The following is a 16,024-nucleotide window of genomic DNA, read 5'->3' as shown; positions in this document are numbered from 1 at the left end:
CAATCGCGTGGGAACACGCTTAGACGTACACAGAGATCAACGAAGATTTATTCGCACGCGTTTCATGCAAATTGGATGATATAAGCATGCCCTCCGACACGACTCACCCCCGTTTCTTGTACGACAGCTACCTCTGACTTCTGTTGATTATTCCAAACTTTCCTTCGAGAGTTTGTCGACTGCTGTTTATCAGTCTCAGCCTGCTTCCGTTTCATACACTGAGGCTCGTGAATTTTTATACTTTTCGTGCCGAAATTTCTGCCGCAAATTTGGCAAGCAACCATTGGCGGTCCTGTTCGCGATGTGCTCGTACATTTTTCTACAGGAGTATTTTCTAGTTTCTCTGCCTCGGGAGGAGTCTGTTCGTTAAAAAGTAGCCAAGTAAGCGGAACGTTTCAAACGGGATAAAAGAAACGTGAAATTAAGCAAGTACTTTTTTTTATTTTTACCTTTGCCGAAGCTTTACAACTCTTCTCATGCACCGTTAGTCGCTCTGGTAAGAATGTTCTTCCGCACTTCGAGCAAGGGACCAATTGCGCCTGAAAGCATACAATTTCGCGTTGATTACCTCGTTCTGTACTTCGATCCGCGGTTAACACACGCCGCCAGTCAGCGTTAAGGAAAAAAGTTCTTTTCTCAAATCTCGAAGTTAACGAGTCGCAATGCGGTTCTTAGTTTTTTTAGATCAAACATGCCGTCAGTCTGAAACGGCCAAGTCTCTCTATGTGTATGATGAATGTAGGGCAGCACCTTGAACACGATAGGGCCGAGGTATTACAGTGCGTGACATGCACTCTCTGTGAAACCAGAGACTTTGCACGTGGTTCCCTGTTCCAATGCGCCGGTATTTGTGTTCTTACGTATGCATAAGAAACGCGCAAGGGTGAGCTTTAACGTGTAGCTTTACCATTACGCGTATTATTATCGATCTCGGTCCGCTGGATAGAGCATGTTTCTGCATAAAAACTATGCTCGCATAGTTTGCAACTCTCGACGTACAATTTCTAACTTTGCATAAATCGTTGTTCTTTCTTGTTAAGATAAGGGAAAAACGAAGAAAAATAATAAGTTGAACGTAATTACGAATTGTAAAGATGTTAGATAAATGTAGGTATTATGTATACCGAAATTAATTATGCACTATTCAAGGTTGGATTCATCTCTGTCTTTTTGTGATTCTATTACATCACCGTCTGGTAGAGTCAGCCGTTAGCCATAACAAACATAGTACAGTGACTCATTCCGCCAATCGACATACATACATACATACGTTCGCTTGTACAGACAAATACGGAAGTGCTTAACGATTCAGGACTAACTCTTATCTGGGTCTTCATCGATGATCGATCATGTAAAAAAGAAATGTGTTTGAGAATAAAAAAAAAAAGAAAAAAGAAGGAGAAATTGCTATGAAGACATTGAATTTGATACAATCGACGGTCACGGCTGCAATTTGCATATTTAAGGAGACGTTGAAACAGCTGAACGCAATACCTGGCTTTCTTCCCATGCCGCTGCGTTCCATTCTGAATGATTGATTGCTATGTCGGGCCTCTGAGGTGCTGGACGTCGTTGGTTCACTGGCAAAGAGTTATTCTCTCGTTCCCACTTCTACAATCATTAACATTCATTAATTATCCTATAATATTGAGTTACAGCATTTATACATCATTGACGAGGGATAAACGATAATTATTTCCTCAGGGGAAAGCCTATCACAACATCTACTAAGAATAGATATTATCTCAGAAATTAACCCTGACATAACACGCTATTTTTTTGGACTATGAAATGTTACATTGGGGTCTTTCAAATTCAATATGATTTTCTCACATTTTTAGGTGTCTATTTTAGGACTGTAAAATTAGAAAATTGAAAAAAAAAGTAAATAGTTTGATATTTGCAATTATTTTGCAATACAGTAAAGAAAATCAATTGAGTCGTGAAAGATTCCAACGGGCCAAATTCGGAGTAAACGAAATTTTTATTTTCATCTATCCTCATTCCTAGAATCTTCCTCGCACATTATATCAGAAGCTGTAAGGTAGGTATCAAGTGTCCGGTTCTAAATTAACCGCGACGAGTTCTTAGGATGCAATAAATATCGCTGCTGTAAGTGAATGTGAATTCCAAAGAGCGATTCACGGTGAAACGTCGTAACTAGCACGATCGATCACGAGACATAATTAATGTTCTTTCGTAGATAGCCCATAGATGGTCGCGGTTGAGGTCATGCATGGATATATCGAACAGAATGTATATAGAGCATGGCATACGTGTAAATTACGCTGCACTGGTCGTCTCGTGGGGGGCACTCGCCTGTAGCAAACGAGTTGCGAGGTGTCAGTTCACGTGTACGTACGTACAAATGTTGCTGATATCAACGTAATACACACAACAGCGTACAAAGCGTGAATATCGACCTCACAAAGGGCCTTGATATATTACGTGCATCCAGAGACATTCAATAATATTCATACATCCCACGGCATCGCTAGTATGAATAATAAATGTAGTTCAAGTTCAATGTAAATTTAGATACGCCACCCGCGTTATATCAGCTTGCGGGAAAAATTCTAGCCGCTGATAAATACGATATGGAGATACGATTTCTGTTAACTGAAATTCGATTATGTAAGTTACTCGGAAAAGGTAGAAGATTGCACCAACTTGCGACATATTACACGCTACCGGAGGTATAGTCGGTGAAACCGATACAGTGAGTTCGTAAATTAGAACGTTATGTACGTGTACAATCAACCTCTTACAAACCACCGTCGTTTACTGCTCAATAATTATGGATCAAAGCGCATATACATTTAAATATACCACAATAGAAGAACGTTCTTATCTCCCTCAAATTGCTGTTTCAGCGCTTGGGTTACATGAATGTTATCGCTTGACCGATTTTGCGACCTCGACATATCGCTTCCACCGACTATACTCTTCGATTCTTGATTGTTCTAACGAGAAACCAGCGAACAAAACTTTGCAATAACCTAAACAAAAACTACCTCTATAATACCAAGTATAATAAAAAAAAAAAATACATATATCGTTACATTCATTACCGAAGTTTGAAGGCATAAAACCATAACGATGATGGATCGTTCACGAGCAACTTACTTGCATGCACCTAGGCTCGTGAATAGGAAAGCTTGCGGTACCAAATTCGCGGCTGCATACGTAACAAGTGATGGTTCTTGGTCCCTTCTTAGCTGGTGCAGAAGAAGGCCTATTAGACGGACTCGATCGTTCCTGAAGATTGGCAGACTTCGACTTTCTGTCCTGACCGACTGTTTCCTCGCTTTTGTTCTTGCTCTTATCGCTACGAAAGTTCAGGGCTACAGGTTTTTGCACGGTTTTCGGTATCGCTGTCTTTGTCTTCGTATTCGTAGGGCTATCTTTCGCCTTTTGTTGACCGCCCTTTGGATGACTATGAAAGCGTTCCGGTTGATCTGACTTTCCGCAACTCTTGCATGGTTCAGGTGCACTTCTAGTCGAGGAGGCTGTGAAGACCTCAAGATCATTTTGTACGATGGGTCGTGAACTTTTCTTCTTCAGCGTGGACAAAGAGTGAACCTTGTGACCGGTTGTTGTTCCATTTCTAATTAATAAAATATAATTCGTTTATTTAAAATTCATCTGTTAACTCTACTTTTCTAATTAAATGATTTCTATGCACTTTCGTTTTTTTTCGAATAACTGCATTTTGCAACAAGTTTCTCAAAATGGAAACTTCTTTCACGAACCTATTATTATTGTCATCCAGTTTCCTATTATCCAAACTCTTCTTCGCCACATCTTGATTGACAATACGTTCGTGCTTCTGCATTCTAGGCGATTCCGTGGACGCGTCGACGTGACCGGCGAGCCTCATGTCGAGAATTTGCTCGAAACTGCGTCGCTTGTAACGTACGGAGAAGGGGCCGTTGCACCACGTTGCCGCGCCATTAGTTGAGGGGCTACATTGTTGTTGTCGTTGCCGTTCAGCTGCGGTAACGCTTTGCCGGTACCTTGACGACGAAGGAAACGCCGATGTTCCCCCACTAATTGCCTTCGAATGGCGAAAACGAGTCATCGAGTCGACCAGGAGTTCCTTGCTGAGGAGAGACATGTCTAGCTTGTCGACTAGATCCGGATCCAGAACGCTCGGTTTCTCCAGATTCGCGGTTTTCGGTCTTTCCAGTTCGTCGTATAAAGACGAACCATGTTTCATCTTCGGCGGCCAGGTGCTCGTGTCCGGCGTCTTCGATTTCCCTCGATGCTTTCCCTTTTCTAGACGATTTTTAAGGTGTTAAATTTGTGGATAATAGGAAAAAATGAATTTGGTAGTTAGAAAGGGATTTTTTTTTAATAATTATTCAGTTATTAGAAAGAAGGAATTATTTAATGGATTCTCTTGGACGAAGATGAACAATGCTGGTTCTTGTTGTTAATGTACGAAGAATGGCTACCGTTTACATATTGGTCGAACTTGTTGAACAGAAATGTGATGGACTATGTGTAGGATAGTATCAAACTTGAAGGAACGAAAAATGAAGTATAAAAGTTCACGGCGAATGGTTTCTATGTCTAGAATTAGAAAGCTTTCTCCCTCTTGAAGATTAATTTGTTCAAAGTAACTGCTGCCTACGCTTATTCTTATTTTCCTGTTTTATTACTTAATTTACATAAAAGGGAGGGTGAAAAAAAGTCGTTGTGTATGGCTGCCTATGTAATTTCTCGACTCTAATCAGATGATTAACATTCTTCGAATTTTGTTGCGACTTATTTTTTCATTTAACTTGTACGCACATTGCACGCGTCAATTTTCCTTTTATTGAATGTACGATATTATTAATTTTTTTTTTTTTATTCTGTACTTACTTTCCAGCATACTCAAGTCATCCTTAATCACCAAAAACGTTTTTTCAGATAAAAACTCCGTCGGTCCTTTTTTCCATTTCATGATTTTTGCAGTAGGCGTCGTGGTAGAAATAATTTATCACTTCGAATTTAGAAAAAACGCGGCAAATAATTTTGAAATATTTATTTTACGCTTTCCTCGTAACACTAGCACAAAAAACAATTTTATAATTCGAAAATAACTCGATACATTTAATGTTTCATAATAAATTTTTGAACAAATTTATATTATTTTCAAAGAAATAAAAAGTATGATTGACTATAAGAAGATACACTTGAATTTCATCATTCTATCCATCGATTATTGGCAAGAATTTCTGACACTCTGACATTTATGGTTATCGCGATTGTAAATGAAATTTCCACTAGCTTTTTAATTGTTCTTTCTCACTGTCAACTCACTGAATTTGGTTTCTATAGAAATATTCATAATGACTCAAAATATTACGTAATTTTTTTTATCTCCATAAGAAAAATTTATTTATAATTTCAATGTAATATTTATGACGTTATACATCAACCTAATCGCACTATTTTAAGCACAGTCACAACGCTGATAATTCATGCACGTTTTCGGAATGATCGACAGGATCTTAACCATTAGATACACGAACGTGGTAATTACTGTAGATGTAACACTACGCATGTAGAATCACGAACCCTCCAAAATAAAGCTAGCATGCATGTTTGTCTTCTTTTTCAAACCTAATGCAATAGGTATAAACCAATTACAAATATTTTTTAAGAAACCGACAAAAATACATTTCTATATTGACCGGTTTGCAGAGATCATTGAGCATCTCTTGTTTTGTTCTTTTCAATCGATAAAATTGTGTCGATTTGAATTGTGCGCGACATTTGCGGAAGAAATACGATTTTAAACGCGTAGCCCCATGTCAGCGAAACAACCGGTGCACTGAGCTTCGGTTTACCTTGCCATTGGCTACATATAGCTTTTACCTTTCTCATTGTGGTCGACTGTGTAAGAATACAGGTAGCGACAAAAATCGATCCAACGACTACTATTAAACAACTAAACCATGTTTCGTTTGCATACATTCTCGACTTCAAGCGGAAGTTGCTACTACACGCACATTTTAAACGTCGGGGGTGCGTTACGAATTATTATGGAACGTAAATGCAATTATATACTTTATTTTTACTTTTGTATTAACAAATTTGCACATAATTATAACATTATCGAATTTGATTATTAAAACTATATAAGTAGTAAAGTGAAACGTAGTGTTTTCTTTTCACATAATTGTTCCAATTTCGTAAGAATATTTTATTTAAAAACATGCGGGTACATTTCATGCAGAAAATACATTTTAAAATTGCGCACTTTTATTCAAATAAGTCACTAAAAATGTGAACCATCGCTGAATATAATTAGTATAAAAATTAAATATTTTCTATTTACAATGGAAGAACATAATGTACAGAATGCTAATACACTATCGACGATATCGATAACGCTTGAAGTGAAACCATAATTGGAAAATGTTGTTATGAAATTGACATCTAAATCCACGTTTATATGAATATTCCCACTCCCTGTTAACAATTTTAAATGCAATATCTTCGTATGGTGGACCAGCGTGAAACCGTAAAATAGCGAAGTCTTTATTATCAGCACAAGGTGTCTGGAAATTATAATATATTTGTTAATCAAATGGTTAAACAGTTAGTAAAAAAGTACATTCACTGCAAATAATATATCTTACCAAGAAGTATTCTGGAGTTGTGTTTTTATCTATTAAATCCGGATAGAATATGTTAAACTTATAGCCTTGAACGATCTTCGGTGGTGGATTATCCATGTCGTAATGTGTTTGATTATACTTATTCCACTCGAAACCGGTATGAACCCGATTGAAGTACCTTGGTTTCCTAGGTCTATACTTGTCAGACCAGAGATAAATCTGTGCTTCCAAAGATGACTCGACGCTAAATTGTGCCTCATCGGAACTCATGTTTTTACGTGCTTCTCTGTGCATTGCTTGTTCTTCCGCAGTCATAACGTTTTGAATCTTTCGACCCGTACTGAGCACTTGATTTCTTGCGTATTCTAATCGTTGACTATCGTCCTCTTCTAAAGTAACTAATGTTCCTGGCTCAAGTTGAGAATAAGGAATATATTTTGGAGAATATCCTCCTGATTCGTACTCGCAGAATGATTCTGACAAAAGATCATCAGCTGCATTAGTAGCTTCTTGATCATCGCTGGAAATATATAAAATATAGTTAAGCAAATTTATGAATGATTCATGCGTGTAGATATGCGATAAAAAAAAGGTGCATACTCTGATTGACTCTCTTCGCTTTTTTCTGCAGTCGTACTGGTAGCTGGCTCGTCTTGTTTTTCCAATTGCTCACCAGTTGCTTGTGAATTTTCGGTTTCATTATCCGTTCTGGCTACACCTTGTTCAGCAATTAAAACCTCCAACTTTTTGCGCAAATTTTCTTGATGTCGATCTCTTAACCGTGCTCTCGCCATGTGTGCTGAAGAGAATAAATGTCTGGTACAAACATGCCAGTTAAATAATATAATTTAATACATGAATAAATAATCTTTTTTGCCTACCTTTGAGTTGGGACAAAAGACTTTCCCAATATCCTATATCCACACCTTCAGGCTTTCCTGTAATTTTTCCTTCAATTTGTAATTGTAAGGCTTCTAATTGTGCTGCCGTTTTTCCTTTAAAAATGGCAGTCACATCTTTAGCTACTGATTCATGTATACCCTCTCTTCTACCAACAGCTAAAAGAAAATAACCATTAACATGTTTATAGAAATTGTTAATAGAACTTTAACTTATATCAGCTACCTATAATACTTACCAACTTCATATTCTGACCTTTCTAATTTTCTCAATTTGTGTAATTCATCCTCAACAATTACTGTAATGTCATTCCAATAATCCAAATTTTTACCACGTTCTAATTCTTTATAAACTTTAATATCCTCAATAAGATCCTCTAAATCTTTCACATGTAATCCATGTAAATAAGTGTAAGGTTCATGCATTTCTACAGCATCAACTTCTTCTTCTGCACTAATATACTTGGCAAGAAGATCAATTGGTTTTGCACGACCATCTTGTATTCTAATACGCGATCTTAATCTTGCTTGCTCTAAATGAAATTGATCTTCCTGCCTTGCCCATTGTTCCAACTGAGCAGCTTCTTTTCCCCTTTGCAACATTGTCATTTCTTCTTCTCTTTGTTGTCTTTCTAATTCTCTTTCCTGCCTTCTTTTTTTAACTTTTTCTAATTCTCTTTTATTTTCTTCTTGCTTATATCTATTTCTAATTTCTAATTCCTCCCTACTGACACCAAGTAAACCTTCTTTTTCAAGTTTTTTAGACCACACAAAGGTGGAAAGCAAATTTCCATCACCAAATGGATTATCTGTATTTGTATAATGTAAATAGTCATTATCCCACCCCATTCTTTCTTTTCTTTTACGTTCTTTAGCTTCCTTCTTCTTTAAACGACGTAATCTCTTTTCTTCTGGTGTTTCTGTAGCTTTCATCAACTCCTTCTGGCGTTTTCTATCCTCAATTTGTTTCTGTCTCTGTTTCTGAAGCTTTTCTAAAAGCTTTGTAGAATCTGATGAAGAATTAGATGAAGATGAAGTACTGGATTCAGTTGAACTTGAAGGAGAAGATGATGAGGATCTGAAATAATCAAAAAAAATGTTTAAATAAAGAACTATTCATTCATAACCTCAAAAGTAATCATCTGTAGTATCCACTTGCCTTCTTCTGCTTTTATGTTTCGAAGATTTTTTACGAGATTCGCGGGTTTCAGAAGTGTCCCTATGTCTACTGGATTTTTTATATTTTAGACTAGAACTTTTAGAGCATTTATATCCCGATTTTGATCCTTTAGAACGCCTATCATAATCACTATCACTATCTTTACGTGAAACCCTATCTTTATACCTATGCCGATCTCTATCTTCCTTGTTTAATCTCTCATAATCTCTTCTATGAGAATACTTATCCATTTCTATTCTGGATTATTATTCTCCTCCATAAAAAATACTTGATGTATTGTTGTGACACTTAACCTCACAAAATATAATTCTTCGATGTAGTAATAGTTAACGCCATTGCAGAATGAAACACAGCTGATTCCGGTTGACTACGTGCACATTTCCGTTTACAGTTAACAAAATAATATAATACAACAAATATTAAATATCTTTACATTATTGTAAAAATATAATAAATTAATGAAAAGTGTTTGATTACTTATTCTATTTCTTATATTAATATTTTTTAAATTATCTATCAACGACTAGGGAGTGCCTTTCTTCCACTCTTCTTGATGCTACATCCGTTAAACTTTCAAATTTGTGAGCATACCGCTGTTGGAGAAAGGTTTTCGGAAATATACGGGCGATTTTTATAGTGTTTGGTGACGAATAGTTTCGGAAGTTTGTGGCCATTTTAAGTGAACCAAATGCCGCACAAGATGTACTATTCGGACAAATATTACGACGATAAATACGAATACAGGTTGGTCGGAATAACAGCAGCGCATAATATCTCATTTAGATTTCGATTTTCGTCAATTGTGCCATTTTGAATCGTTTAGGCAGATGTACAAGAACAATTTTCTGAACGAGATATTCGCATTAATAAGTTCTTAATACTTCTGATAGATTGTTTTCGTGTAATAAAAAATCTGTTTCGATATATTTGATATGCGTAATACGTAATTCCTTAGTCCAATTTTGCGACGTAGATGAAACGTAGTGGTTTAAATGACGAGAAAGTTCTGATTAAAAGAATAAATCGAAACAACGTGATTTCATGCAGTGACAATAGTCACATGATTACAAAGAATTAAGGGTAAAAGAGGGAGAACAATATTAAATAATAGTAACACAGATTAAAACCTTGTTTATATACATCGAAATATGTAAATTTTTAGTTATAAATAATATCTCGTGTTGGTGTACAGATTTTATGGCGTATTAACACTAGCTTTATCCACATTATTATTTTAATTGAAAGTAATCGACACAATTATTTTATCTTAACATTAACCATTTTGTAAATTATATCATGTTTATTTTTCCAGGCATGTTGTATTGCCAAAGGAAATGGTAAAATTGGTTCCAACTACTCATCTTCTCTCTGAACAAGAGTGGAGAGCTATTGGTGTTCAACAAAGTCAAGGATGGGTACATTATATGATTCATAAACCAGGTATGCCAGCAACTTGTTGCATTCTTCTGACATTATCCAAATTTTGTCATTGATCTTCGCTTATTGCTTTGAACTATATAGAAAAATCTTTCTATTCGAGGAAAATATATGAAGTAATGGATATTTACATTTCAGAACCACACATTTTACTCTTTAAGAGGAAAATAACATCACCACCACCACAGAATTAATTGCCCTGTCACAACTGTACCAATTTGTAAATAATGCTTCAGATCATTGTTAATATTCATAAAACAATTCAGCTATAATAGTTAACCATCCTCTTGGCTTTTAAAATCAATGTGAAATATGATACTAAAATGATGCACATATGTTTACATTTAAAAATTTACTGATGCTTCTAGTAGACAGTAATTATTCTTTCTCTAAATTCTTTGTTGCAACAATAATATCACCATTATGTCTTCATTGTTTTCTTTGACAAATCAATCCAAAAAGACAGTGAAAACATTCTGTATATATGTCTATAAAGTGCCTTAGTTCTTAGTTACAGTTTAAATAGTACTTATGTTTTGAATTTACCATGACAGCTTGGTATTTCATTTAATATAAGTAAAGTAAAAACACCTGAATATTCTGATTTTTTTTCTGAAAATCATAGTTCTGAAGCAGAATCAGTTATTCTGTCAAAGAATTTATTGAATAAGGAAAATTGTCATAACATTGTGATTACAGTGCCTTGCATAAATGTGCGAATGAATAGGGTATACTTTAGTATTACATACTTAGAATAATCATTCCTTTATGTTTAACAAGAATGATATATTACAAGAAAGTGTGCCTTTATGTTTTAAGTTCAATAATTACATAGATATTATTTTGAGATTCCATTATTATTAGTTAAGTATTCAATTCTGTGTTTATTGTGCATCTCATCACAAGATTTTTTACATCAATCAAAATTGCATGATGTATTTATTTTACATATAATTTTATACAAATTCTGCTCTCTAATTATATTTTTTGCAACATTTTATCAGTATTTCTCAAAAGTAATTCCTATGTCTTAGTATTAAATGACTCATTTATTTTATAAATAAAATATGTACTGTCAGTTCTTAAATAAACATTTGTAACTAATATTCTAATTTTCATTTTATTTCTCTTATAAACGCTTCCACACACTTATATAATATACACGAAAATTTATCAGTTCAATTTATTTAATCCGAGTATATTAAATAAACGTTGTTTTACCCGAAAGATTACATTAATCTATATCAGAAACAACGTGACGTAAAGAATTACATAAATATTAAATGTAAACGAAGTTGTGAGGAAATGTGAATCGTTCGTGTATTTCTTCATTTGTATTCTTGGGCGATAAAAAAAGCGAAACAAATTTAGCCAAATATGTGAGAAAGGAGGGGCAGAATAATTAAAACAATCACGTGACTGACCTCAATCCAATTATACAAACATAGTCCCTAGCGGTCAAGTAATTCTCACACTAATTTTTGTAAATTGTACATTAATTAAATCATCGTTTACGGACTGACGTATGTTGCGTGCTACAGTTCGTTTCACTTTTATTACATAATTTCATTACCATTTGTATCTTCTAACAAGGAAACAAGCGATTAACGAAATTCGTTAAGATTAGACAAAAAAGTTAATTTGCATACTGTGAATGCTATCAAACGAAACATCAAAATATTAGTGAATTGAGCCTGTTACATTTACACGTATAGCAACGCATTTATTTCAATTCATCGAGATATCGACACCAAGTATATAAATATCTGTTAACATCTTCAGCTTTGTGTATCCGCAATACTTTCTCCCAAAAAATAAAAAAAAAAAAAACTACCGCTATTTCGTAATAATTGCGATTTAACATATAGTTACATGTGCCAATATCACTGAACTGTCTACCATATATGGTGTAACCATTCATTCAAGTTCCGAATGTGTGTGCTGATCGGGGTACACGCGGTTTCGTAAACCGCGTGTATATTGGTGCGCGCGCAGGCACGCGTTAATCGTAGGATCCCCGGCTACATGTGCAAAGGTACATCAGAAAAACGACAAGGAGGGAGGACGTTGTGGATGGAGTTCGGTGAAAGGGGGCAAAAGAACGGCGGGGCATAGGAGAGAAATAGAATGCTGAAGGATAAGGGCGATGGAGAGGGAAGGCGATAGTTGATCTCTGACGCACACATGTTGCATCCACACAACGCGAAGGGCTCTCTTCTCATGGGCCAGTCGGTACTCCACGAGAACAGAGCGCATCGACACAGTACGACGATCGCGCTCGCGGGAAGAACGACTTTTGGCGCTCTCTAAATCGATACATGCTCAGCATTCCAATTCGAAAATTAGCACGCGCGCAACGTGATTTGATTGGACGGGAATCGCATTGTTACGCGCACTGTTACTTCTATCGGCGACCACGATTGTGAATAAATCCAATCTATCGGGTAAGTCGATTTTTTTCTAACTAAAGTCTGCAAAAATCTTGCTTGTGCAAAAGGTCGAACAAAAGTAAACGAGGTCGTGACTTCTGCCTGTAAATACAAGGCATTTGATTGTACAATCTTTCTGAAAAGAATTTAGTTGCGATACTTTTACACTTTTAACGAGAGCTTGAGAAGTAAAAGCTGCATTCAGTGCGACAGAAATGAGAGGACAAATAAAATTATATCTCGTTGCGTTCATCTTTGCCCTAATGGTAATTACGATCCATGATATACTCGTGACTTTTCTTATTGCGTATCATCAGGTTGATCGATCGATGTATTGCAATGGCAAGAGGGGTTGAACGTATGAAATAGTGCGTATCTTGCGGCGGTGTTAGCCCACGTGCACGAAACTGAAATTCAAACAGTTCGCGCAGAAGCGTGGACGTTTGAAATTTTCATCTCAAAATTGATTTGAAATACATCGCTAATCGTGGGAAATGAAATTGTTACTCTAAAAAGAGATGTTCTCTAAATGTATCTATTACATTTAATATTGTCACATTCACGTAATAAATACATTTGTCACACTAGAATCACATTTACACACGATTCATTTTATTTACATACGCGTATTATAATTTTATGTACTCTTGGCACGCCTATATCCAGACTTACTCACAGATACGTGCTTCGCACAACGAATACGTAATTCCTCGATTTTTCATTGTTTCAATCGAATGCATTTCAAATTTTTAGAACACCGCACCTTTCTTACCGAGCAAGCTATTTCTGCCATACACGGTTCAAACAAGAATTGCACGTGCGTTTGGCCCCTTATTCCCCACTTTCATTTGCTCTCACGCAGAGGCGCTTGTAAAATAAATCTTCGCATCGTGCTTAATAAAGATATGAAATCGAGGTAAACATTTCGATAGCATTTCTCCTTTCCTTTTCCTTCTTTCTTGCATGTGATCCAGTATAAAGACTGTTTTCGCGGATGTATCGAACAATGGTAAATTTTATCACGGGGCATAATTTTGTTAGCGGACGGAAGGTAAAGGCACATTTCCAGGACAGTTTGAACCGGTTAATACCAGTTTCTACGAGATTGTACATACACGTATATATATATACAGCACAGCCAAGAAAATTCGATGTCTTAATTTATATTTTTATTCATTAACGAATCGTGCTAATTAATTTATGATAAACTGATTGTTTTCATGAAAATGATACGGGCAACTGTTCTTATTTTTGTCAATTGTACAAATTCGTTTACGCGATAGTGAGTTTTTGCGATAAGAATATCAGATACCGGATGTTGCTTAAATTAGAGAATAAACGTGAACTTAACACCGTGTACTTTTAGGGTTAATTGGTGGTGTTAGATGATGGGTATGTACACACGAGGCTTATCGCGTATAAAGCTCAAGCTGACAATTATCATTTATGAATATTACATATCGTTTATGTTATATAATAGATTTAATATGCATTGCGCGGCATGGTCAGCATGCCAGGACCAATGGATCTCGTAACGCACCGTGAATATTGTTTTTCCTGTTCACTTTTGCAATTATATGGATAAGTATACGCTTTATGGTTACATTCCAGCAAGAGAACACGTTTTTGCAAGACTTATGATCAAGGACATGTTATAAGTGCCATGGCAATAATGTCTTCAAATATCGTTCAAAATATCTTGATAGTAATAAAAAAAAAAAAAACATTTCAGTATAAAATGCTTTAATACGTCCGAATTATTATATTTGAATATGTTGCACAACACATTAAAAATGTATTGTTCGATCTAAAAATTGAGGAAATTAGTTGCATTTTAAAAGAGTTAATGACTTGCGTAGTTTCACCGCGAGACAATAACTCGCGCAAGATGAACAATGTAATTATGACAGTTGGATAATAGGGCACTGACCACCATCGCTTAGGGACGTTTATCAGCGTAAAAATGAATCAGTTCGTTTACCTGCATTAATTGTTCGCTAATTTCTGCACGCGATAATAATATTGCAACGAACTGTTTCACAGTTTCATCCGTTTATCCACAATTTCACTCCCACACGTGAGCCTTATCGCGATCTTCCACAATATGTGTAAATATTTTAATACGATTACAGTCGCAGCAACGTCGTTATGTTTCGACAGGCTGACATAAAAAGATAGTAAAATAATTGAAGCGGTAATTCGACGTTGTACATTTTAATTTAGTACATGGCGTATCACGCTTCGGGCAATATTTTATTATCATATCGGGAGAAAAGCTTGCGCAATGTATTTCTGCGAAATATAATGTTTATTTTAGCCGTGATGTGGATACATCACAATGTCGATTTCGGTGCCGTATTAGGATGTACTAAAAATTTCGTCTCTTGTTTGTTTTTTTTAGGATAAGAAAAAATCAACATGGCACATCCGAAAAGGTGGAAGAACTGCATGTCAGAGAATATACTGACAGTGCTTACGATAGCCGCAGTCGTAGTCGGTGTTATAATTGGATTCATCTTAAGGAATATCAGAGAGGAACCATGGACGAAACGCGAAATTATGTACATTCAGTTTCCAGGAGATATTTTCCTTCGAATGCTAAAGGCCCTTATACTGCCCCTGATCGTCGCCAGTATTATCAGCGCCATCGGTGGTTTGGATCTCAGTCTATCCGGTAATTAATAGATACGCGTCTGTCTTCTTTGGAGGGAGGATCTTTTAAATAACTGGGAAGATTATTTATGAGGAGTGGGTATGCGTGGGCGTGCAAACTTGTTTACTTGAAGATGTTTGATTTGGTAGAGCGCTGATTACCAGTATTTTCTGGTGTGATTTAGTTGAACAAGAGAGAGAAACTCAAACATTGCCGATAACAGATGTTCTTCTTTTATCTTTTTGAATGATTAACTTGTAAGAACTAATGACTTGGTGATCAAGATGAATCAAGAAATATTCTATCTCTCAAACAAGCGTTATGCCTTTCGAATTCCGTTTTTCCTCGACTGAACAATTAAAGACCGTGACTTTTTGTTCCGCGATATCAATTTTCAGCGTACACATTTTGTGCAACGTTTATGTACTATATTTTAATGCGTTATGTAAGATCGAAAGAACAAAAGCAGAAAGGAAACGAAAGATTTAAAAATGCATTTCATTTATAGGAAGGGTCGGCATAAGATCGATTTATTATTATGCATCAACAACGATATCTGCCGTAATTCTTGGTATAATTTTGGTCTTGATAATTAGACCTGGAGAATTCAGTACACATGGGCTAGTTACAAAGGAAACTGCAACACCAACCAGAGATGTTACAACTACAGATACAATATTAGATCTGATCAGGTATAATAAAAAGTCAATATTTTTTTGAAATAATAAATTATCGTCTTTTTTACGAAATTTTGTTTTTAGGAATGTGTTTCCACCAAATCTTGTACAGGCCTGCATTGCTCAGGTATATTC

At 35.8% G+C, this 16,024-nt stretch overlaps 4 protein-coding genes across 5 annotated transcripts in view; 2 read left to right on the top strand and 2 right to left on the bottom strand.

Annotated features, from left to right (window-relative positions):
* Positions 1-5,016, bottom strand: part of LOC108572915 (zinc finger protein 474-like) — a 6,435-nt gene extending 1,419 nt beyond the window's left edge. The window contains exons 1-6 of one of the 2 annotated variants that reach the window (XM_017935250.1): positions 4,870-5,016; positions 3,753-4,278; positions 3,127-3,607; positions 1,495-1,611; positions 450-539; positions 108-359 (exon numbers count right to left, since the gene is read on the bottom strand). In XM_017935250.1, coding sequence (XP_017790739.1) covers positions 108-359; positions 450-539; positions 1,495-1,611; positions 3,127-3,607; positions 3,753-4,278; positions 4,870-4,951 — 1,548 coding nt within the window. In that variant the 5' untranslated portion in view covers positions 4,952-5,016. The remainder of the gene's footprint in view (positions 1-107; positions 360-449; positions 540-1,494; positions 1,612-3,126; positions 3,608-3,752; positions 4,279-4,869) is intronic. The other variant, XM_017935251.1, reaches the window with a different exon arrangement.
* Positions 5,017-6,365: 1,349 nt separating this feature from the next.
* On the bottom strand, positions 6,366-9,015 carry LOC108572889 (cactin). Its single transcript, XM_017935221.1, has 6 exons — positions 8,673-9,015; positions 7,753-8,591; positions 7,496-7,672; positions 7,215-7,413; positions 6,636-7,134; positions 6,366-6,554 (listed from the first exon to the last, which is right to left on the bottom strand). Exons 1-6 carry the CDS (start codon positions 8,921-8,923, stop codon positions 6,366-6,368), a joined length of 2,154 nt encoding a protein of 717 aa, XP_017790710.1. The 5' UTR covers positions 8,924-9,015.
* Positions 9,016-9,254: 239 nt separating this feature from the next.
* Positions 9,255-10,339, top strand: LOC108572890 (cyclin-dependent kinases regulatory subunit). Its single transcript, XM_017935222.1, has 3 exons — positions 9,255-9,437; positions 10,006-10,133; positions 10,269-10,339. The coding sequence occupies exons 1-3, from the start codon at positions 9,382-9,384 to the stop codon at positions 10,322-10,324; spliced, it is 240 nt and encodes a 79-aa protein (XP_017790711.1). The 5' UTR covers positions 9,255-9,381; the 3' UTR covers positions 10,325-10,339.
* Positions 10,340-12,003: 1,664 nt separating this feature from the next.
* Positions 12,004-16,024, top strand: part of LOC108572865 (excitatory amino acid transporter 1-like) — a 5,439-nt gene continuing 1,418 nt past the window's right edge. Inside the window, exons 1-4 of the mRNA XM_017935184.1 lie at positions 12,004-12,574; positions 14,961-15,233; positions 15,721-15,904; positions 15,974-16,020. Coding sequence (XP_017790673.1) covers positions 14,978-15,233; positions 15,721-15,904; positions 15,974-16,020 — 487 coding nt within the window. The 5' untranslated portion in view covers positions 12,004-12,574; positions 14,961-14,977. The remainder of the gene's footprint in view (positions 12,575-14,960; positions 15,234-15,720; positions 15,905-15,973; positions 16,021-16,024) is intronic.

Source organism: Habropoda laboriosa, unplaced genomic scaffold (genome assembly GCF_001263275.1).
Source record: "Habropoda laboriosa isolate 0110345459 unplaced genomic scaffold, ASM126327v1 scaffold102, whole genome shotgun sequence".
NCBI lineage: Eukaryota > Metazoa > Arthropoda > Insecta > Hymenoptera > Apidae > Habropoda > Habropoda laboriosa.
This window is presented reverse-complemented; position numbering and strand designations above follow the sequence as displayed.

Bases quoted from the DNA above. Each gene is read 5' to 3' on its own strand.
- LOC108572889 (XM_017935221.1), bottom strand. From the start codon at position 8,923: ATGGATAAGTATTCTCATAGAAGAGATTATGAGAGATTAAACAAGGAA. The intron at 7,414-7,495 runs GTAGGCAAAAAA...TATTCTCTTCAG, and splicing joins TCTTTTGTCCCAACTCAAAG to CACACATGGCGAGAGCACGG. The intron at 7,135-7,214 runs GTATGCACCTTT...ATATATTTCCAG, and splicing joins AGCGAAGAGAGTCAATCAGA to CGATGATCAAGAAGCTACTA.
- LOC108572890 (XM_017935222.1), top strand. From the start codon at position 9,382: ATGCCGCACAAGATGTACTATTCGGACAAATATTACGACGATAAATAC. The intron at 9,438-10,005 runs GTTGGTCGGAAT...TTATTTTTCCAG, and splicing joins GACGATAAATACGAATACAG to GCATGTTGTATTGCCAAAGG. The intron at 10,134-10,268 runs GTATGCCAGCAA...TTTACATTTCAG, and splicing joins TTATATGATTCATAAACCAG to AACCACACATTTTACTCTTT.